Consider the following 22,664-nt stretch of genomic DNA (forward strand, 5'->3'; position numbering starts at 1 on the left):
ATTGTAGGTGTGAGCCCTGTACCTGTGCTGTTTGTGTTTGTTCAGGTTTTCCCTGGGATTTTTTATATGTAATGATGTAGCTGAAGTTTTTCCCAGTCCTGCTCAGCCCCACAGACCCTACAGCCGCTTATAAAATAATCACTCAGCAGCTTATATTAATTAAAACTGCTCGGCCTTTAGCTCAAGCTTTCTACTGACCAGCTCTTACACTTAAACTCAGCCCATTTTTGTTAATCTATAAGTCGCCACGTGTTCTGTGGCTTTACCTATGTGTCATTACATGCTGCTCCCTGGGTGGCAGACTGGCGTCTCCTGACTCAGCCTTCTTCCTCTTCCCAGAATTCTCCTTGTCTATTTATCCCACCTATATTTCCTGCCTGGCTATTGGCCAATCAGCGTTTTATTTATCAACCCCTCAGAGCAACAGATTCACAGCATACAGAACATCCCACAGCATAAAGATGTTATTAACTCAGTTAACCAAATTCACTTCCCTACTCCTGGGATGTCATGAGTGAAGGTGGATGACAGCTTTGGTTCTGGTTATGATGCATTTCAGGCGATCTGGCAAATCCCTTGTGTGATTCTTAGGCAGCCCTAGTAATATAGGTGTGGTAGCATATGGTGTAAAATTAGGTTTCTCTTTTATAGGCCAATGAGAAGATTACAGTTTAGTTGAGGTAGTGTAGTGGACAAGGAGAAAGGCAGACAGATTCCAGATTCATGGGGGCATTGGAATTAGCTTGTTGATTAGATGTGAAGTTAAGGAAGAAAGAAGGGGTTAAGTATGATGGCTTGGATTTGCCAGGATGAGTGTGGCGGTTTTGCAGTCTGAGGTAAGGAATGCAGATAGGGAAAGGTTTGCCAGAAACGGTAATAAATTTGGTTTTGATGAGCTGCGTGTTTTTCTTGATGCATGGTTTTAACTGCAGCCCCAGGTGGCCTGGGACTCACTGTGTGACCTGTGCTGGCCTTGAGTTTGTGGCAGGCCTCTTGCTTCCGCCTTCCAAATGCTGGTATTACAGATGTGAGCCATTGTAATACCCAGCTGAAAAGCTGACTTTGAAGTGCTCTTAAGGTACTCAGGTGGGGATACTTAGAAGGGTAGGAAACTATGAACTTGAAGGATAGCTGAAGTCTGGATTATGGTTTTAACTGCCTGGAAACTTCCAGTGCTTTACTTGGAAGGACTTTGCTGTGATCCAGAATCAAATAGGCCCACTGATGTGGTGCTCCTTTCTTGGTGGCGGGAGGGGCCAGGTACCATGACTTACCTTCACCTTAGAATGAGTATCTCTATTGAGAGTCCACACTATTGGACTCTTAAGAATTTCGCTGAGGTAGAAGGCCCTTGAATTTGGTTGGATTTATTTCCCATCCACTGACGTGCATATTGTTACCAACATGTTCAGAGTGGTTGCTATCTCCTGCTCACTTGTTCCAGTCAGTGTTATATCATCAATAGAGTGGAGATCCCTTTGAACTAAGTTGTGATACAAGGCTGGAGAGTTAATAAATACATCCTTGAGGTAAAACTCTAAAGGTGTACTGTTGGCCTTGCCAACTGAAAGCAAATTGCTTCTTTCTGGAGGTTCTTCTGGACAGGAACCCAGAAAAGGGCATTTGCTAGATCAGTGCTGCATGCCATGTACAGGAGACGTGTAATCTAGTAAGGACACCACAGCTGCAAATTGCAGCCACTGCTTGATTAAGTTCTCAGTAGTCAGCTGTCACTCTCCACTGTCTGTTTGTCTTTTGCACTGGCCAGATAGTTAAAGGGAGATGTGGTGGGAACGCTGCCCTACATCTTTTAAGTCCTAGATGGTGGCACTAATTTCTGCAGTTCTGAGATTCGATATTGTCTTTGATTCATTGTTTTCCCTAGCGAAGGCAACTCCAATAACTTCTGTTTTGCCTTTCCAACTGTAATAGCCCTCACGCCACAGCTTAGGCAACCAGTGTGGGAATTCTTCTCAACTTCTAGGTGTATCTGTCCCAATTATACATCACAGGACTGCGGAAATAATCACAAGATGAGTTCGGGACCCACTGGTGCTGCTGTGAGTTGGATTTCAGCCCAAACTGCATGAATCATCAAACTGCATGAGGGCTCCAGTGCTTCTTGGGGTGTCCTGGAATCAGTGTCAGCTCTGAACCAGTGCCACATAGACTCCAGAAGTCTGACTGTTTTCTTCCCTAGTACACGGTTATCCTTGTATAAGACCTTAGGTCCCTCTGGAATGATGAGGGACAGGCTAGCATAAATCTCTTAGGTATTTTATCAAGATCTTTCCTCAGGAGAACCTGGCACTTCCATCATTCAGTGGATTCTTGGTCTGCATATTGGCTCAAGTCTGGAAATTGGTTCATAGGCTAAGATTCCCTATTGCCATGATCAAATATAGCCTTTCTTTCATTTGAGAAATTTTCCACTTCCACAGATCAAACAGAAATATAGTAAGCTTCTTACCTATTTTGTGCCTTGAAACACCAGGACTGATTAGCCAGTACCAAAGGTCTGTAGTCAGACTTTTTCATCAGGACTGTCAGCTCCCCAGTAATGAGGCAGAGACATTATTAATTATGAAAGCTTGGCCAATAGCTTAGGCTTGTTTCTAACTAGTTCTTATAACTAAAATTAACCCATTTCTATTAATTTACTTTCTGCCCTGTGGCTTTATTACTTCATCTCCTTAGTGCTCATCCTGCTTGCTCCTGGTGTCTTTGCCTTCTTCCCAGCGTCCTCTCTGCCTGGAAATCCTGCCTAGCTATTAGCCATAGCTTTTTGTTAAACCAATCAGAGTGACATATCACAGTGTACAAAAAGATTATTCCACAGCAAAGGTCCATATGAGTCATGCCACCATAAAAATCACTTTGCTTGTGCTACCCATTGAGGGTCAGGCCATTAAGAACACTACTTTACAATAACTACAATCACCTTGCCTTTGGCAATTCAGTGTTTCCACCTGGCTCCTGCTACACCAGGCCCAATTAAACCCATCACACTTAGTTCATCCAACTGAGCAGCAGCATCTCCGACTCCTAGGTCTGGCACAAGGAAAACGGTGATGATGAAGCTCTTCACATGTCTCATCTCACTATTTTGATTTTTCATGAACTTGTATGTGTTATTCAAATTCTACTTTATCCCTAAGTGCCATGCTTTTGGCTCTTAATAATGGGAAGTGCTGGCTACATGATATACTCAGATAATGTATTTAATGTTGTCTTAGGGTTTCTACTGGTGTGAAGAGAGCCTATAACCACAGCAACCCTTTTATTTTTAAACTTTTTATTGAGTCTTTATGAATTTCACATCATGTGCCCCAGTCCCACTCATCTCCCCATCCCTCCATATCCACCCTCCACCCTTGCAACTTTCCCCCAAAAGAAAAAACAAAAATCTCGCCATGGAAGCTGTGGTGTGTTGTGGTCTGTCACCCTTTTGCCCAGACAACTTTGCTTGCAAATGTTCATCACAGCTTTGGTTCTGTAGGACCAGCCCCTTCACACACTCCTGCGGTTCTTAGATGGTAGACAATGGGGTGGGCCAACTCAGATCCCTGGATTTGGGCCTCGGTGGTGATTCAGTTGGTCAGCCTGCCTGCTCTCTGGCACCCATGCCACCCGGGTCAGCTCTTCCTCTTTGCTCAGGTGAGGGGTGGGACCAGCTCTCCTGCCTATGGCAGTTGGCAAGGGTTGGGAACGGCTCTCCCATGCTCACACCATCACAGGGCTGGGAAGGGGCGGGGCCAGCTCTCCCATGCTCACACCATCACAGGGCTGGGAAGGGGCGGGGCCAGCTCTCCCTGCTCACACCCTCACAGGGCTGGGAAGGGGCGGGGCCAGCTCTCCCATGCTCACACCCTGGCAGGCTCACTATGGCCAGCTCTACTGTGCTGCCCAGGGGAGGGTGGAGCCATCTCTCCTGCTCTCAGGGCCGGTTCTCCCACTGCCCCGCCCCCAGATTTGGGAAAGGGTGGGTTTGTGTTCTGCCAGACAACTTACTTGCTGGTCTGTCTGCATGAGGAAGGCCCTGGCTTCCACAGTGTAGTGGCAGATGGTGCGCTGACCCAGGGCAGCTGCCTGGTGTAGTCAGGTCTCCCTGCTGGGGAACAGGGGCTGGTTGTGGACACTTCTAGAACTCTGGGCCTGCCCAGCTGTCTCCCAACAGTCATCAGAAATGGCAGGAGTTTGGCGAGAGGGGGAGGGGTACCCCATGCTGGTCAGAAAGGGATCTTGGGCTCTGGGTGACCCACTGGTTAGGACTGAAAGAAGTGGTTTTCAGGTGAACCAGGGGCCTGTGTGAGGGGCCGTGTGGGGCAGGGGGCAGCTCAGGGCCGGCTCACCTGCACCCATACCACCAGGGCCAGACCTTCTGTGCTGCACAGGTGAGGTGCTGAGCTGCCAGCAAGGGGCGGGGCCAGCTCTCACCTGCTCTCCAGCCTACCAAGGCAACTCTTTCTTATAAAGGAAAACATTTCGTTGGGGCTGGCTTGCAGGTTCAGTGGTCTAGTCCATTATCATCCTGGCAGGAAACGTGGCAGTATGCAGGCAGACATGGTGCTGGAGACGTAGGTGAAAGATCCACATCCAGATCTGGAGGCTGCACGAAGGGAAAGAGACACTAGGCCTGGATCGAGCATTGGAAACCTCCAAGTCCATCCCACTGACACACTTCTGCCAACAAGGCCACACCTCCTAATCATCCTTTCAAATAATGCCACTTCTTATGAGCCTGTGGGGGCCATTTTCATTCAAACCACCACAAATGTCTGCTTTCCAAGGTCTGTGTATAGGAGATGATGGCTTTTTAGGCTTTTTGAATTTTAAATTACTTTTTTTCCTTTTTTGATTTCTTTCATTTTCTCTTTCTTGGTCCGTCCCCCCCCCCCCCCGAGACAGGGTGTCTTTGTGTAACAGCCCTAGCTGTCCTGGAACTCTCTGTAGACCATCTTTCCCTCTTTCTTGACCCTCCCCTCCCCCTTTTCATTTTTTGAGAAAGTATCTCACCATGTAGCCCTGGCTGGCCTGGATATGCATACCAGGGTGGACTTGAATCCACAGAGATCTGTCGTGTCTCTGTCTCCAGGGTGTTGGGATGAGAGGCGTGCGCCACCACACCCAGACTGCTAGTTAGTTTTATGGTGGAATGATGGAGAAATAGAAGTAGAGAATTATTGCTGAAAGTTACATTTTCTAAGAGATCCTTATGTCATTCAATTTCTTTTTGAAAGATTTATTTTTATTTTATGTGTGTGTTTTGCTTGCATGTATCTGTGCACACTAAGTATGTGTCTGGTGTCAAAAGGTGGTATCTAGTCATGTGAAACTAGAGTTACAGACAGTGGTGAACTGCCATGTGGGTGCTGGGAGTTAATCCTGGGGGCTCTGAAGGAGCAGAGGCTGAGACATAAGTTTCTAGTCTTTAGAGAACATTCAACCTCAGATATTTTGTTACAGCTCAGGTTACTAATTCATTCATGAAGACCACCATTATGGCTTAGTTATCACCCAAAGGCCCTAACTTTTTAGATTTTTTGAGACAGGGTTTCTCTGTGTAGCTTTGCGCCTTTCCTGGAACTCACGCTGTAGCCCAGGCTGGCCTGGAACTCACAGAGATCCACCTGCCTCTGCCTCCCAAATGCTGGGATTAAAGGCGTGCACCACCACCGCCCAGCCAAAGGTCCTAACTTTTAACCCCATCATAAGTTTCAGCATACAAAATTTTAGCTTAGCCATTCAGACCACAGCAATATCTGACTGTGTTTTTCAAAGATTTTTTTTTCAAAATTGAAAATTTACTTTTAGCATACTTATCCATTAGCTTGACTTTCGCTGGTTTATTGTTGTTTTAGATGGTATGGGTTGTGAATTTGCTTAGCTTATCTCTTGTGTATGATAACACTGTTGTAGCTACCAGCTCAGGCAGTCTCATTGCTTTCAAGGTGGGAAGATTCACCTAGGCAGTCCTGTATCCAGGCAGGTCTGTGTCGGTTCTAGTCATTAGACTGTGTGAGCGACTCGAGAGTAATTTCCCACTGAGGAGTTTGCTTTTCTCTGCTTGACCCTCTCTAAAGCAGTGCCATATGCAGAGTTAGGGGTTGTGGGAGAATAGGAAAACATGACTCAGAGAATCACCATCCAGTGGGAAAGCTCTTGTTATTTATCTATAAAATATTTGTATCCTATGTACACATACTAATAGATGTTTGCTTTATTTTTGTTCTAACTCTTTGTTATTAGATGAAGATTTTCAGTTATGGTTGGAAGCTGTTGTTATGAATTATTGTGCGGGGAGTGGGTGGGTGGCGAGGGTATCCTGGGCATGCAGGGAAACATGCTAGGCAGATGCATGTCATGCAGGCACGGTGGAGGTGGTGACAGCTACTAATTCACAGCCCAGACGCTGCATCCACGTGGAGAGTTTACTATAATAGAGAGATGAAGAGAAAGAAAGGAAAGAGAGACAGAGAGAAAAAGATTGGTGGGGGGGAGAGAGAGACAGAGACAGAGACAGAGACAGAGACAGAGAGATATCAAGGTATGTGCACCTCTTGGGAGGAAAAGCAGGAGAGAGAGAGAGGGGGGGGGGGAGGGGAGGAGATTTCCTTAGAATGAGGCTTTTATGTCAGCATGCAGGGCGGAGCCAAGAAGTGGGATTTCAAGGGGCGGATCAGAATATTAACAACTATAGTTATGGGTTTATTTTTATTTTTACTTTTTATGATAACTGCCGACCACATAGCAGGCAGAAAGAGTCTCCGTAGAATCCTGATCATTTCTGTGGAGCAGAATAACATTGCAGCGCGAAGACATGTGCTGAAGTAAACTATACATACGTTCAAAGAGTTGAGACAAAGGAGGACTTTTAAAGGCACATGCATTAGGAAGATTACAGAAGATGCCTTGAAATAAGAATTATTGACTACAAAGATTAGTAACAAGGGTGATTTCTGCCAAGTTGCAGGGCGGATGTTGATGCAGAAGTGTTTTCGTTTGTATAAAGTTGTGCTGATCTTTGTGCAAGGCTGTGGTGCTGTCAGCCTTTTTGGTAATTGCCACCAGGTGAGTGGGAATTCGTCTCTAATAATCTCACAGCTTTGTTTTTCCTTAGGTTGATGTAAGTGACTTCATTTTGATTCTGACGACTTTCTCATAGTGGTGCTAGTATGATTCTGACATGGAGGTTGCATGTGTATGTATTTTGCAGTGCTGGGACCTGGAACATGCTTTGGCATGATATCCCCAGCCCAGATTTCCATGAAGTAAACAACTGTGCTAAAACAGATCAACAATTTCTTTCAACGAAAACCTGTGATTGAACTTTTCAGGACAGTAGTTCCTCTTAGGTGTTATTTACAGCAGACAATGATAACAGCCCTGTTTCTTTTTGGCTAACAAAGAGCTGTATTCTGTTTTGTTTTGTTTGCTTGTTTGTTTTTGTTTTTCAAGCTTGTGTTTAACTGATAGCGGTCTTGCAGAGACTAATGCTGTATTATCTTAGTTTTAGCAATACCAACCAATTGTATATTACCAACAGTCTAGGGTGTTCTGTATATCTTAGTCACTTGTTATTTGTTTGGATATCATGAGTGTTTTTGTTTCCTAATTGCAGTTATTGATGTGATGTTATTTGTAAGAAATGTATGGTTGAGTTCATCCTAGTTTATAGCACAGATTATTAAAACCTTTGAGATTTCCTATAATAGGAGTGAAAGCAGCTTGCTTCTTCCCTGAGTTATAGTAAACCCTTTTCAACTTCACTTTAGTTCACCTTAATGAGCTGACACACTCACACACTCTGTGTTGAGTGTGTGTACTGGGGATTGAACCTAAGGCCAGGCAAGTGTTCTGCCACTGAGATACATCTCCAAACCCTGCCCTTACTTTTTGAATTTTTATTTTGAGACAAAGTCTTGCCTAACAGCTCAAGTTGGCCTTGAACTTGGGACAGCCCTGCCTTGTTATCAGGTATAGCATGAGATACTAATTGGTGCTTTCCTAATAGCTTCAGATTGGGACTAGTTCTGTTATTCGAAAGAGTCTGGCCCTGGACACAGGCAGGCTGGGTGGTCAAGTGAAAGCAAGGTATTGGCAGGAAGGGACTTCAATGGGAAGCTGCTCAATGAGAAGATGGAGCTCTTGTTACTCAAGTCTTGCTGCAAGACCAGCCGAGAAGCTGATTTAGGGTGGTTTGCATGGGGTAGTTAATTCGTTTCTCATGGCAGGTGGGCCAGATGAGGCATGTCTGGTCCTTTTCACTTTGTCATAAGATAAGTTTCAGTTTTGCAAATTTCAAGAACAAAGATCATTATTTCCTCCGGCTGTCCCTGTCACTGGTTAGTATGCCCATTGTGCAGTTACATCTTATACACAGGGTAAGCTGGAGTGGGTAGTCGCCCTGAGGCTCTCTTGCTGATTGCCAAACTAGTGAAAACGCCCATAATTCTCTGCTTCAATTGCTGGCAGAGCTAACCAAACTTCTAATTTGAAACTTTGAGCTGTACATTCCAACCTCAGGATGAAGAGAGGCTAGAGGTTGAATTAATCACCAATAACAGTGATTTAATCAGTCATGCTTAAATAATGGAACCTCCAGAAAAATCTTCAATTTGGAAGTTTGAAGAGTGTCTGAGTTGTTGAGCACGTCCATTACTCGGTAAAGAGGCATATTCCAAATCCCACTGGGACAGGAGTGCCTTTGCTCAGGATTCACCCAGATCTTGCTTTAAACCCCTTTACATTTGGCTGTTCATTTATATCCTTTGGAGAAAAATGTTTCTCTGGGCTCTTGGAGCCCTTACAACAAGTCACTGAACTAGATGGTTGTGGGAAGCCTTGACAGAAGGTTGGATAACTTCGGTATCTGTTACTTAGTGATGGCATCTGAAAGAGATGGGAAGTCTTATGAAACAGAGCCCTTAGTCTGTGGGGTTTGCAGAATGTCCCAGCAGGGCCAGGTTTTCGTGAGCTGTAGAGCATGGCATTGGTGCCCAGAGAGAATTGAAGCTTGGCATGGAGAACCCATCCATTTGGCTCAGGCCAAGAGTGAATAGGAAAATAGGTTTGTTTTAGTTTTCTTTTTCTTAGTCTATTTGGTATTAATGATAGATGTTTGTTAACTATAATTATCTGAATCTTTTTATCAGGCTCATTTTGGGGGAAATGATTTTTAATAGACTTTCAGAAGTATTACAATAATATTAATAGCATGTTGGAAAGAGGTAGGTACTTTTTTTTTTTTTTTTTTTTGGCTTTTTGAGACAGGGTTTCTCTGTGTAGCTTTGCACCTTTCCTGGATCTCGCTCCGTAGACCAGGCTAGCCTCGAACTCACAGAGATCCGCCCACCTCTTCCCTCCCAAGTGCTGGGATTAAAGGCGTGCGCCACCACTGCCTGGCAGTAAATGGTTAATAAAAACATATTAACCCACTCTTTGGGTAAAATGGGGGATAGAAAAATAACATCCTAACATGATGATCGTCGTCTTACGGGATTACCTTTTAATTTCTTTGTGTTTACATTTTTATATCGTTAAAGCTATGACATATCAACTTTGTACTTTACGACTTTTATAAAGTCAGAATTGTTTTATCTATTTTTGTTTTTGTATAATCTTTATATTTGTTTTTAAAATTTTAATCATATCTTTGTTTCGAATATAACAAAGAAAAAACAAAAGTTTTTTTTTTTTTTTTTTTTGTAGATAATTTACTGTTTGGAATGTTCTTTCTCTGGTTTCTGGAAAAGTTTCAATAAAACTTCAAGCCCAGACAGGTGGACTTACAGTGCTTTGAAAAGTGTCTGTTTATGGCAAAGAGAGGAGGTACTGTCCACTTGCTGTGTTCCCAGTGGGTTGACTTCTTTCTGTCTACACCTTGTGTGACACTGTTTGCCCCAGTGTAGATTATGATTGCTGTTATCTGTTTTTGGTCCCAGAACCCTGTATACTTGCTGTTTGTCTTGTGTTTTTGGTGAGCTGGATTCTTGTTTTGAAAATAGTTTTTCCTTTTTAATATTTAAAACCTTTGCATTATTGACCTGTATTTGGAACAGAACTGTCTGGTTTTTGTGTGAACTCTAAGTGCTGTTTGGATCAGAGTTCTGAACAAGCTTTCTTTCCCATAGCACTTTTGCTGGTTTTAGTCCTCTTTATTCCATTCCTCACACTCCCAAATGCTAGGAAGAAGCATGCATGCATCACCAAACCTGGGAGAGAATCTTCTATTAGTTTTTGGATGAGTAACATTGACAGAACATAAAATATAAAGTTAAAAGCATATAAATAATAAGTTAAATATTTCATGGGCATTCAGTGAATACAGTAAAGACATACCATGCATAAGTTTGAAAAGTTAGGTTTTAGAAGTTTTAAAGGGACTGTGGAAGTCAAGGCCCGTGCTCCATAGTACCAGGAAGTCAGAGATTCCCAAAGCCAAGTGTTAATCCAACCAGATGAGAATAAGACCACTGCCACAAATTTTGAGCCAAATTTGAAGCAAGATTTATTAAATACTAGCCAAGACAGTGAACACTGGCCAGGTCTATACCCGGTTTCACAGAGAATGGCCATGAATTATGTTAGTCATGTGCTCATAAAAGCAAACCCCACAAAACTACATGCTTCCTGCCTTTGTCCAATCAGAGGCAAGCATACATCTTACATACTTCCTGCCTACATACCTCCTGCACATCTTGTGCAGTTGGACCTTGTTTATGGAACTGAAAACATTGGGCTTGTTATCTTATGTAGACAACAGCTTCAGCATTCCAGGCAGTGGTCTGTCCTTGGGGCTTACAGGTTAGAGATGTTTTTAAAGATCTCTTAAGCACAGTGATTTCAACTTAAAGTACAACTTTAGCCCTCACACAAGAAGAGCAGTCTGAGGATTCTACTTCTGAAGGACATCTAACTCCTTTATATAAGTCCACATACAGAAATCTTAGACACACATACCATTGTGTCCATGATAATTAAAGATAGGTAATTGGGTCATTGGAAAGGAGCTAGGATAGTGATTGTTTTACATTTGACTTCTGATCCTTTTTTACCTCCAAATTTTCTGTTTGAGATTGGTGTATTAGATAAAAACCAAAATCCCAAACCCAAAACAAAACCCTCAGTGACAAAGACTAGGAATCACCAATCTCCTTCCCCAGACATGTACATGTACTGAAGGTTGGAGCCTGTCATCAGATACTCAAGACATAAAGGATATATTTCTTCAGTGGGAGGATGATCCTCTGAAGAGAGGCTTGGGATCATTAGAGCCATTTGGAAAAATCACCAAATGACAGTCACATGGCTGAGGTTTCACAAGAACCTGTGTCTCAGCCAGACAAAAAAGCTTGATCCATCCCCCTACAGGCACAGACATCTCGGAAAGGTCGGTCCTAAGGACAAAAAGAATGTGACAAGTGAGAAGAAGGACAAGTGCAGACCTGCTGTCCCCTCTCCCATTACTTCACCTCTGCAAAGTGAAGACTAGAGATGCAGAGCTGACCCCTCTCCAAGGACAGATTACAGAGCTGTCGTCAGGGAGTGTCACTGTGACATAGCAGAAATACCAGACGGAGCCCTGTGGGCTTTCGAGAGTCCCAGGCCTCTTCTCCAAAGTGACATCATGGCCATCAGTACCACTCCGCTTTGGTCATTTCCTAAACTGTTTAGCTGACTTTCTGAGGATGGTTTCCCAGCAGAAAGGACAGCCGCAATACTGGGGACGGAAAGTGATGCTCAGGTTCCTAGCCCTGGCCCGCAGAGCCATGTGGGCAGGAAGAAGCGGGCAGATGGAGTAGCTGTGGATGTGCTTTGTGCTTAAGTTTACAGTTTTTTCAGGATGTTATTATTTTTAAATAGTGGAGATCTTGTCTGTCAAAGAGACAGCTGTTTTTGTTCTGAGAACTTCAAATCTGAAGAGAAAGTGAAAGCACAGTAACTTGGAAACTTCAACTGTGCTGTGGGGGAACCGGCCCTGCCTCCTTCCATGTGTATTTTACTTGCCCGGTTGGTCTGACTTGCCCGCAGCCGCATAACTTTATATACACACTGTACACTTCAACTGAAGGTAGTTCTAGATAGTATTTTGTACATGGGACAGTTTGTTGTGAAATTTTGTATTTTTCCTTATCCCTTTATTTTTCAATTTCTCTTTAGACAAGATCTTATATGGCCTAAGCAGGCCTCAAACTCATGATCCTGCCTCAGCCTCTCCATTGCTGGAATTACAGGCTTGTACTACTAAGCTTGGTGAACTTTATACTTGTATCATGTTGGTACTCAAAAAGTACAAGATTTTGGAACATGCTACATTTTAAGATTAGGGGTGTTCAGCTTGTATCCTTTTAAAATTCAAAGCCATCCATTTCCTCCTTGTTTATTTTATGTGTATGAAGGTCTGCATGTATGAATAGTCGCCACATGTGTGCCTGATGCCCATGGAGTTACACATGGCTGTGAGCTGCCATGTGGGTGCTGGGAACTGAACCCTGTTTCTCTGCAAAAGTAGCAAGTGCTCTTACCTGCTGAGCCATCTCTCCAGCCTCAGTTTCCCCATTGTTATCTGGTATGTTTGATTCTGCTTTCTCCAGCACAGGAAATAAAATTTTAACCCTATATCCTCCTTTGACTGACTGTGTTTAAGAAGAGTTTGGGAATTTCTTTGTTACTTTAATTACTTGTCTTGATTTCATACTTGTCCCAATTTCCCAATTTATATAAGAGCAAAAACTATAAATAAATGTGTACAGTGTATAAATAAGGAAGTAAAAAGGAATGTGGAGTGTCTGATTTGTCTTATTTTAAGTATGTGTTTAAGTGTAAAAGTATTTTGTGTGTTGAAGCAGAGTGTAGTAAGCTGTTCTCAATCTTGGGGGCGTGTGCGTTTCCTCAGAGATCCCTAGCAAAGAAGCGGTCTTGACCAGTGACTCAGAGCCATAGAGTTCCAATGAAAACCTTTCCTCTCTTTAGTAGTCATGTGGCTTTGGCAGGTTTCTTAGCCTCTGCTAAGAAACAATGATGTGTGAAGACTATTGTGGAGTTAGTTCTTGTGCTTTGACTCTCCTTTTAGTGTCTTACTAGACTTTGGATTAATTTACTGTGACATGTAGGTATTAATAAACAATAACCGCGGGGTGGTGGTGGCGCACACCTTCAATCCCAGCACTCGGGAGGCAGAGGCAAGCGGATCTCTGTGAGTTCGAGGCCAGCCTGGTCTATAGAGTGAGTTCCAGGACAGGCTCCAAAACTACACAGAGAAACCCTGTCTCGAAAACAAACAAACAAAAAACAAAAACAAAACTCCAAAACACAATAACCTTAGGGGATAAATGCTGCTGGAGCTAAGAAGACATTTCACTTTATGCTTGGTGGTGTCATAGCAGGTGTGGAGATAGATGGGTAATGGTTGCTCTGAACGATAGACGACCGGAGCGGGTGACTAGATGATATGGGCAGCATTCCCTCCACTCCTGTACTCAGAGCGGATGCAGTAAAGAGGAGTCAGAAGGTCGGCAGTTACTTCTGCTCCTGGTTTTCTGTGTTTGTTGTGGTTGTGGTTTGGGTTGTGGTTGTTAACCATTGCAAGCAAGTGTCATAAGCAAGTCATTGAGCGGCTTTAAATACTTTCTCTATTCTTACCTGTCTCAGAGATACATTGTGATTAAATATGTTTTATGAAAGTGGGTTGGAGGTTATGAAACATTGTATTTAAAAGCTTTATTTAAAAAGGATAAAAATTGAAAATGCATATAGAGGTCCTGGTGCGCACAGGGTGAAGGTCAGTATTCTAGAAGGGACCCTGCTGCTGCTGCTGCTGCTGCTGCTGGCTGGCTGTTATGAAGACACGTCCTTGTTGTGCAGCTTATGACTGTGGTCTTTTTCTCCTCTGTTTCAGACTCCTGGGAGAGCCGGCTCTCAAGGATCTGATTTAGATTCGTCAGCAGCTCCTATAAATACAGTGGATGTCAACAATGAAAGTTCCTCAGAGGTATGAAAAGATGAGAGAGAATAAAATTAGCCAATATTTATAGTAATGATTGGAAACTTAAATTATGTTCATAGGGAAAATCCTCGTAAGCTGTACTATTAGAATGTGACTTTGAGTTATATTTATACAAGTATACCAACGTTTGGTTGTAATATTGAAAACTGTATATTAAGATTGAAATTGGGAACATTACAGTCAGTCTTTATGTTGTCATCTCAATGAAGAACATTTTAGTGATTTTATAAAGAACTTGCCCTTACTGCGCATGAGTGGCCACCACAAACTGTGTTAATTAAGCAGTGTTTTCTATTTTCATTTATGATCTGTTAAATTTTATTTTATCTTTACTGAATTATTAAAAACTATTGAAAATGTAAATAAGCTTAATTTTAATTACAAAGGCTTTTTAGTTGTATTACTATTTTTATTTTTAAGAAGCAAGTAATACTTGTTCGTGATAGAAAAAAAGAGAGAAAGAAAGCCTCTGGTTACCATCACTCAAATGTTGAGGTAAAAGCCTAAAATGGTGGAATAATCTCCCAAGTCCAGGAACAAAGCAAGGTGCTGCTGTCCAGTCTCACTGATGATGATGGTAGCGAGTGTGCTGCCTTGCTGCCGGCCCCTCCCCTCCCGGCCCTCCCGCTTTGAGTGCACCTTGCCATGTACAATGCTTTTTCCACACGTATTGACATGTTGTTTGGTTTTTCCCTTTGTTCTGGGATGAAGTACATGCATTTATAATATTGTGTTCCTAGAGTATTTGTATTCTCACCTGACAGTGTTGTGTTGTTATCACCATTTTAATATATTGTTGGATTTTGTTTGTTGATTTTTTAAGAGATGTTTACATATGTTCAAGATATTGATTCACTTTTTCTTTCTTTCTTTCTTTTTTTTGGATACAGACTTCACTCTGTGCCCCTGGCACTTGCTATGTAGGCAGTCATAAAACAAAATAATCTAAAAATGTACCAGGATAGATAAATTGGTGTTACTGAAAAAAAAAATAGACTAGGAAAGAAGGTGTAGAACATCTTCTCTGTAGCTATAGTCATCACTGAAGGTTTGTCCAGTGGACAACGGGGTGGTGGCATGCCTTAGAGCTGAAGAAGGTGTGGAACATCTGTAGCTTTATGTAGTCATCACTGAAGGTTTGTCCAGTGGAGAAGGGGGTGGTAGCATGCCTTAGACCTGAAGAAGGTGAGGGAATGAGCCAAGGACGTTTCTGGGGCAAGTGGTGTTCCAGACATGTAGGACACACAGGAATTCCTTGAGCTAAGAGCATGTCTGCATGGTGAGGACCAGCTCGGAGGCTCGTGTAGCTCCAGAGTACCAAGCGATCCCAGACTGGCTCAGTGAGCTGCCAGGCCTGCCTCTTGCAGACCGTGCAGATGTTATACACACTGTGTGTGTGCTAAGTCTCTGTGAGGCAGCAGAGCCACTGGAGAATCTTGAGCAGGAAATGATAAGATTAGGTACTACGCTGGTCATAGGATACTCTGCGTAGCTTCTGTGTTGAAAATAAACTTAGTGGGTCACAGGGCCACCTGTGTGCAGCCTGATCACCGAGGTGTCAAGGAATGACAATGGAGGGGCTGAGACTGTGGCTGTCTTCTGAATGGGGGTCCAGATTTTTGGGGTTTGTGAAAGCTAAAATAATTTTCTTGGTAATTTTCTCAAGAAGCCTGTAAGTTTCTTGAGATTGGAGAGTTTGATTCTCTGTGTTTTCAACACCACAGCTAATAGCCAGAGCAGAATAATTTTACAGTGAATGTGTCTTAATGATGAGATGACTGGGTGTGGACATTCACCATTGACAGTTACGAGTAGAGTAAAACACACTCTAACCCTTTAGTGGCCAAAAGAAAGCAAGACAGACAAGAGGCATCTTTTAAAGAAGTCCTGTTCCCTGGTTCTAGTTAGTACTTGGGATGTGGGTGTCTGGAAGATAACTCTTTGGCCAGTTAAAAAGACGTGAATTTGTGTTTTTTGCTTTTGCCCCCTGGATAGTTACCTTTTAAGGGACAGAGAGAGAGGGATAATGGAATTTGTAGAGATAGCCACGCTGGTAAGTACGTGCAAGGAGGAACTGAGTTCCATCACCAGAATGTTAAATTAAACTCTGGTGTGTACTTGTAATTCCAGCAGTGGGGAGGTAAGACCAGCATTCTCCCTGGAGCATGCAGGAGAGCCGGCGTAGTCTGAGTCTGCATGGTCAGGTCTAGGCTAGTGAGAGAGCTTGTCTCCAAAAGAAAAATGGAGGCAGCGCTGGGCAGTGACACCTAAGGTTCTCTTCTGACTTCCATGTGCATGTGCACATACATGTATGTGTGCCCCCACACATATACCACACATGCACCCTTACACACACGAACGCACGCACACACAGAACAATGATAGTGGAACTAGTTAATGTCTACCAAACGCTTCCTTTGTCCCGGGTAATATGTGTGCTTCCCATGTTCTGTTAGCTTTTCATCACCTGAAATTCAACAACAAAGAGAAATGTCTTAGTGTCTATTGTGAAGAGACGCCGCGATCAAGGCAGTTCTTACTAAAGAAAGCATTTAATTAGAGCTGGCTTATAGTTTCAGAGGTTTAGTCCATTATCATGGCAGGGAGCATGGCGGCTGGGAGCTCTTCATGCATATCCACAGGAAGAAGCATAAAGAGAGAGGCACTGGCCTGGCTTGGCCCTTGAAACCTCAAAGCCCACCCCAGTGACACACTTCCTCCAACAGGCCACGCCTCTAGTTCTGATCCTTCTCAAGTAGAGCCACTCCCTGGTGACCAGGCATTCAAACATAGGAGCCTGTGGGAGCCGTTCTCATTCAAACCACCACAGACCTACGCAGCCCAGAGAATGGGAGAGAAGCAGCATGCATTGGGGATGGTGGGTATGGGGAGATGTGATCTTTGCTGAGTGGAACACAATAGAGACTAATAATTACTTGAAGACAGTTTCTTTGTTGAGAACATAATATCACATGAAGGTATTTGGAGTACCAGCTGGAACTTCTTGATCTAAAATAAAACCTAACTTGCCAGTACTGGGTTTCAGGTAAACTATGGACAAAGTGGCATAAACAAAAACAATTTAAAATGCATAAACTGGAGTATTTGAGCCAAAGCAGCTGGGTACCACACAGAAGAAATGAGGCAGAGGAAATTTATAATGTGAAGATGGGAACTAACCTTTACCGTTACGCAGTAGATGGGCCTTTCACCCTTTACAGCTACACCTTGAACCGTCCCTGACTCATACCCAAAAAAGATTGTTTAATTTATTGTTCCCTGACCCATACCAAAAAGAGGGTGTTTAATTTCTTGTTATGTGTGTTTGCATGCTCATGTTTATTAACAACAAACAAACTGAAGGTTGTTATTTCACAGGGTTTCATCTGCCCATTGTGTATGAAAAGATGTGTGTCTGCTGCTGACTTGTCGGGACATTACCAGGAGGTGCACACTGAGCCTGAGACAGGAGCACAGGGACTTCCTAGTGACTCCAGTGTGACTGTGGGTCCTGCATTTTGTTTGCCAGCTTGGTTTTGGGTTGCTCAAAATAGCTTTGTTTTCCCTGTCCGGTGTTGGTTCCCTTTTATGCTATACGGGAATGCGGATTGCTTTAATAATGCATGCTTAAAAGAAGAATCAATAAGGAAAAAGGGCTCTTGGACAGTCCGCTTGGTTTCTCCTCTTGGTTCCAGCAGTCCTTTTGTGAATTTGTAAATAAATGTAAATGCTTAATATGTGTACGTATACTTTGCCATGGAATTTGAAACATAAAGTAGTATTTCAATATTTGTAAGATTATCCCTTGTTTATGCTTTATTAATGAATTATTAAGACATTTAGGTCAAAATGATTTTTGCATAGAAAGATTTTGTGTCTGAACAGCATTAGAACCTGAACGAAGACTGTTTCCATCTTTGTTTCGCTTCACTGGAGGTGACGAAATGCATATCATCACCCATAGTGACATGTAAACAGTCCTCTACAGCAGTCTTCTTAACCTTTTTAACTCTGTGACCCTCTAATACAGTTTCTTGTATCATGGTGACCTCCAACCATACAATTATTTTCATTGCTACTTCATAACTGTGATTTGCTACTGTTATGAATTGTAATGTAAATATCTGCATTTTCCAGTGGTCTTAGGTGACCCCATGAAAGGGTCGTTTGACTCCCAAAAGGGTTGTGACACACAGGTTGAGAAGTACTGCTCGGTAGGGTATGACTGGTGCATATCTAAGGCTGGGTGGGCAGAGTATTAGGGGAATTATTTTTAAGCTGCAAAGAATTTCTCTGGTCTTGCTAATATGCTTCTTTTTAAAATTTGATACTATAAAAGCATAACTTTTTGAGTTTACAAATCTCATAGAAGAGTGAAGCTTGGTACTATGAAAGCCTACAAAGTATGACTGTGTCTCCATGAGCAGTCATATATAAGAAAACAGCTGGGCAAATTCACTTAGCATGCTAGTGAAGTGCTTCCCATAGAGCAGACGTTTCAGTTGTAAAGGACAGGAGAGATGGAGTGGGCACAGCAGGCCGTCTGTGATAGATGTTGTCTGTGAGAAGGACAGCTGGCCAATCCAGGTGGGCGCTCAGAGGAAAGCTCACAAGAGCAGTTAGACTGTGCACTAGGATACACTGGCTAACGGAAGCAGGGCAAGAAGAGATAGAGGCAGAAGGGGCTTGGATGCTGAGGATGTTCTTGTTGTCTAGGAGATGAGTTACTTTCTTCTTGGTGTTTAAGTGAGAGCGACAGTCTTAGGCACTTGCCATGTAAGTGCTTTCCTTGTGAACTAAAAGGACTTTTTCACCAGGAGTGCCTTGAGTTAGGGAAGTTCTTAGCTGCATCGGATTCAAGAAAGGGATTTGTAGAAAACAACTGAGCAAAGAATTGATTGCTTTTAGTCTTAAACTAGTTTTTGAAATTGGTGACAAATTTGGAGATGTAGTTGGCTATTTTTAGCACTCTTTTGCTTGTGAATATTTCTCTGCAGTCTGTCTGTCTAGCAAACTTGGTGCCTTGAGTATGGTTTAGAAAAAAAATTGCCTCTTATATTGAGGTTTAGTATCAAACTCATGAGCTGACAGGTTCACTTGGTTTATTCATAGGCAATTAGTAGAAGCTAGTTATATTTTAAAATAGGTATTATAGCTTTAATAAACTTGTTATTACTCTATAAGAGATTAATATTACTACATATATCATACTAATGAATTTTAGAAATGATTTTGAAATATAAAACAAGGTAAAGTAGTTACAGGAATTAAAGAATCTTGCTGGAATTAAGAGTGGAAGATACTAATTGACTGATTAAATACTTACGCTGTTAAGACTTCATGTGAAGGTTTAATAACAGTTAAGGGGGTAAATATATTTACTTTATAAACATTTATTTTTCTTACAGCTTTGACAAAATTTTTAAATATTTAAGATCTACTCACAGGAAAAAATGGATGCATTGGGAATATTACTTGTAAGGTTTTCCTTAGGAACAAATTAGTTCTTTGTGGGGTACTAACCTGGCATGTAGAAGTTTTAGGGGTATAATGGCATACTTCAATGTCGCCATTAGTCTCCTGGCACACATGGGTATCTAGCATCAAAACTCTTGATTCAAGACAACAGTCAAAAATCTATGGTTCACACGTGCAAACCCAGCATTCAGGATGCTGAGGCAGAAGGATTGCTGTGAGTTTAAGTCCAGCCTCAGCTACAGTGTGAGAATTTGTCTCAACAATAACACAAAGCCACAAAACCAAATTTGTAAAGGGCAAATAATGTAATAGGGATGTAGTTTTTGAGGAACACTCTATGATGTGCCTACTAGTTATTAGTAGAAGTTATGATACAAATATGATATGAAATGACAGGTTAAATATTATTGTTATTCATGTCCTATTTTATACCACAGGCATGTCAGCTAGTGTTGTACTATAGTTATTGGACAGATGATAAGCAGTGGGAAGTAGAAGCATGGTGGTAGACAAGAGGTAGTTTCGAAGAAGAATAATCCCATCTAGATTATCATAGGTTCTTTCAGAGTTCTATAAAAAAAAAAAAATCTAAATACGTTTGAAGCCTAATTGCATTCTTCACTTTCATTCTTATTCTGTCTCTGTATCTGTGTGTGATGCTGGGGATTGAACCAAGTGGTTTGCACATGCTACATGAGTGCTCGTCACCCATGCCATCAGCTACTGACAATATTAGTTCATTGTACACTCCCAATGCCACTTACTATTTCTGTTCATTTCAGTAGCTGCGTAGGGGATCACTGCATTTATTCACCCGTTGAACTCTTGCTCTTCACTCTGGATCTGTGACTAGAGTACTCTAGAGGCCCTGCCTTCTAAACAAGTGTGCTGCTGCTCCAGAGCCCTTCCTCCATCTTTGTTAATGCTTCTTCATTTCCTCGGAGGGCCTGTCTTTTCTTTCTGTCAGGGAACACGCACTCACTTTTTAGAGCCTGATTCTAAGATCTCATGGAAACACTATCTCATAGTATATGTGTTAGTATATACTAGATGAAGATTCAGTAGGATAGAGATGAGAAACACATATACATACAAATATATGTGTATATATTTTGTTAAGTGTGATGAGTTGAACGACTTCTCTCGTGTTATTATAGTTCTTTACATGTATCTGCTCTATAGAATTATCTGTTGATATTTGTCTTCTTTCAGTGAGCTTTGATTGTGCCATATGTTATACATAAAATATATATGTGTATGTATGCTTAGAGAGAGAGATTGAGATGATAGGGTCGGTCTTGTAGCCTAAAGAGGGCTTGAACTCACAGTTCTGTATCTGCCTCTCAAGTGCTGGGATTATAGATATGTGCTTCCATATTTGACTAGGAGATATATTGCATCAACACTCAAGAAAAAGTAGAAATTTAAAAAATCTTTTTAGTTTTCATGTGCTCAGAGTGCTTACTGTTTAACTCATTTTGTTTTTGGAAGGTTTTATTGTTTGTAACCTATTAATGACCCATTGTTCAACTAAGTTCTTTATTTTATTTAATAAATATACAGTATAGAAAAATATATATGACAAGAATACCACTAACCCATATAGGGGTATAGAGGTGAAATGATCTAATACATTGTTTGTTGGAGTCAAGTCAAGTCAGTGGTGTTGTTGAAGGACACACAGCAGTATATGTAATGGCCAGAGATTTGAGATAGCATGTTGTGCTCAGGGACAGAGGCATGTTAGTAGTGTTGAAGTATGTGGTGCAGATAGAGAGGGATATGGACATCAGACTGTATTGGTCATTAGGGGATGGCCATGGAAGAACTTGTGTGCCATGTGGATAATAAAGATTGGTGAAGAACGCTGAAGAGTCTGTTTTAGGAAGAAGCTCTGGCAGCCATGTGGGACATCCATTAGTGAGAAGAAAGTAGGCTACCTGTAGGAACACTGTTGGAATGGTGCTACATCCGTCAGTACAACAGATAGTAACTGAACAAGACAAGCTGCAGAGAGGGCTGGGAAGAAAACATAGGAAGGAAGAATGCTTAGGTGTGGCAGCTTATCACCAGGGAGGTAGAAGAATAGCTTATCATTTTTAAGTTTACAGTTTATGGCAAAAGGTGAAAGTTGGTAAAAAAGGAAATTTGGGAGGTGAGTCAAGCCTTAGATTTACTGCATGTGAAATGCCAATGAGATGCAGGTAGGGGTATATATCGCTAGATGTATAGATCCAGAAAGGTCCTACATAGTATTGGCTCAATACAGATTAGCATGTAAGTTACAGCTGAAACCACTTGCATTATAATATAGTAGGGAAAAATGGAGTTATGCTGGGAGAGTCAAGGAGAACATATTGGGACAGCATTCTTCGTTGTTGTTATTGTTATTATCTTAATTTTTTGTAATGTGGGAAGGACACTTTCTTCAAAAGCGAACTGATAGTTCTGATTAGTTATTGTGAAGAGAGCCGTGCACTGCTTGAGTAAGCATACTCATGGACAACCGTGATCTCTACAGGGAATTGCTTTAGTTTTTATAGAATGAATAAAAGGTGGCATTTCTATGTCCCCATAAGACAAACCTTAGACTCTTCAGAGTCAGAATGTACTTACTTGATGCTTACGATGCAGTTGTGCACAGAAACGCCACCTCAGACCCACACTGTTCCACCTTTGTCTCTGAAATAGAGGAACATCTTAGACTTGCCAAGCACTTACTAAGCACAGTACACATTTATTTCTTGCAACCAAATTAGCAGAATCATATAAATGTAATAACTCCATGATATTCATTGATATTTTATCTTTGATTCAATGAATTTAAATATTTTGAGAATATGACATACCCCTGCAAAATAGATTGCATGGGGGTATCTTATAGTTTAGAGTGAAGGATAGGTTGGGTTGGTAGAGGTTGGGAGTGTTTTTAGAATTGATATTCTTTGGTAGTTTTTAAAAGAATAAGACAGCCTCAGAGCCCTTAGTGGGGGAGTATGTGGTGTGCAAAGTATGAGGAACTATTTCTTTGTTATTCATAGAAATACTTGAATACAAAAATTTCACATATTAGAAGTTAAATATTTCTTTTGTATATTAATTATGCTGAAATAAAATAAATGTAATACTTTGAATGCTACTAATAATTTATATACCTCTCAGACAAATAATTCTTAGA

At 41.8% G+C, this 22,664-nt stretch overlaps 1 protein-coding gene across 1 annotated transcript in view; it reads left to right on the forward strand.

Annotated features, from left to right (window-relative positions):
* Positions 1 to 22,664, forward strand: part of Eea1 (early endosome antigen 1) — a 122,535-nt gene that overhangs the window by 27,012 nt on the left and 72,859 nt on the right. Inside the window, exon 2 of the mRNA XM_076554664.1 lies at positions 13,901 to 13,993. Coding sequence (XP_076410779.1) covers positions 13,901 to 13,993 — 93 coding nt within the window. The remainder of the gene's footprint in view (positions 1 to 13,900; positions 13,994 to 22,664) is intronic.

This window comes from Peromyscus maniculatus, chromosome 18, assembly GCF_049852395.1.
Source record: "Peromyscus maniculatus bairdii isolate BWxNUB_F1_BW_parent chromosome 18, HU_Pman_BW_mat_3.1, whole genome shotgun sequence".
NCBI classification, from domain to species: Eukaryota; Metazoa; Chordata; class Mammalia; order Rodentia; family Cricetidae; genus Peromyscus; species Peromyscus maniculatus.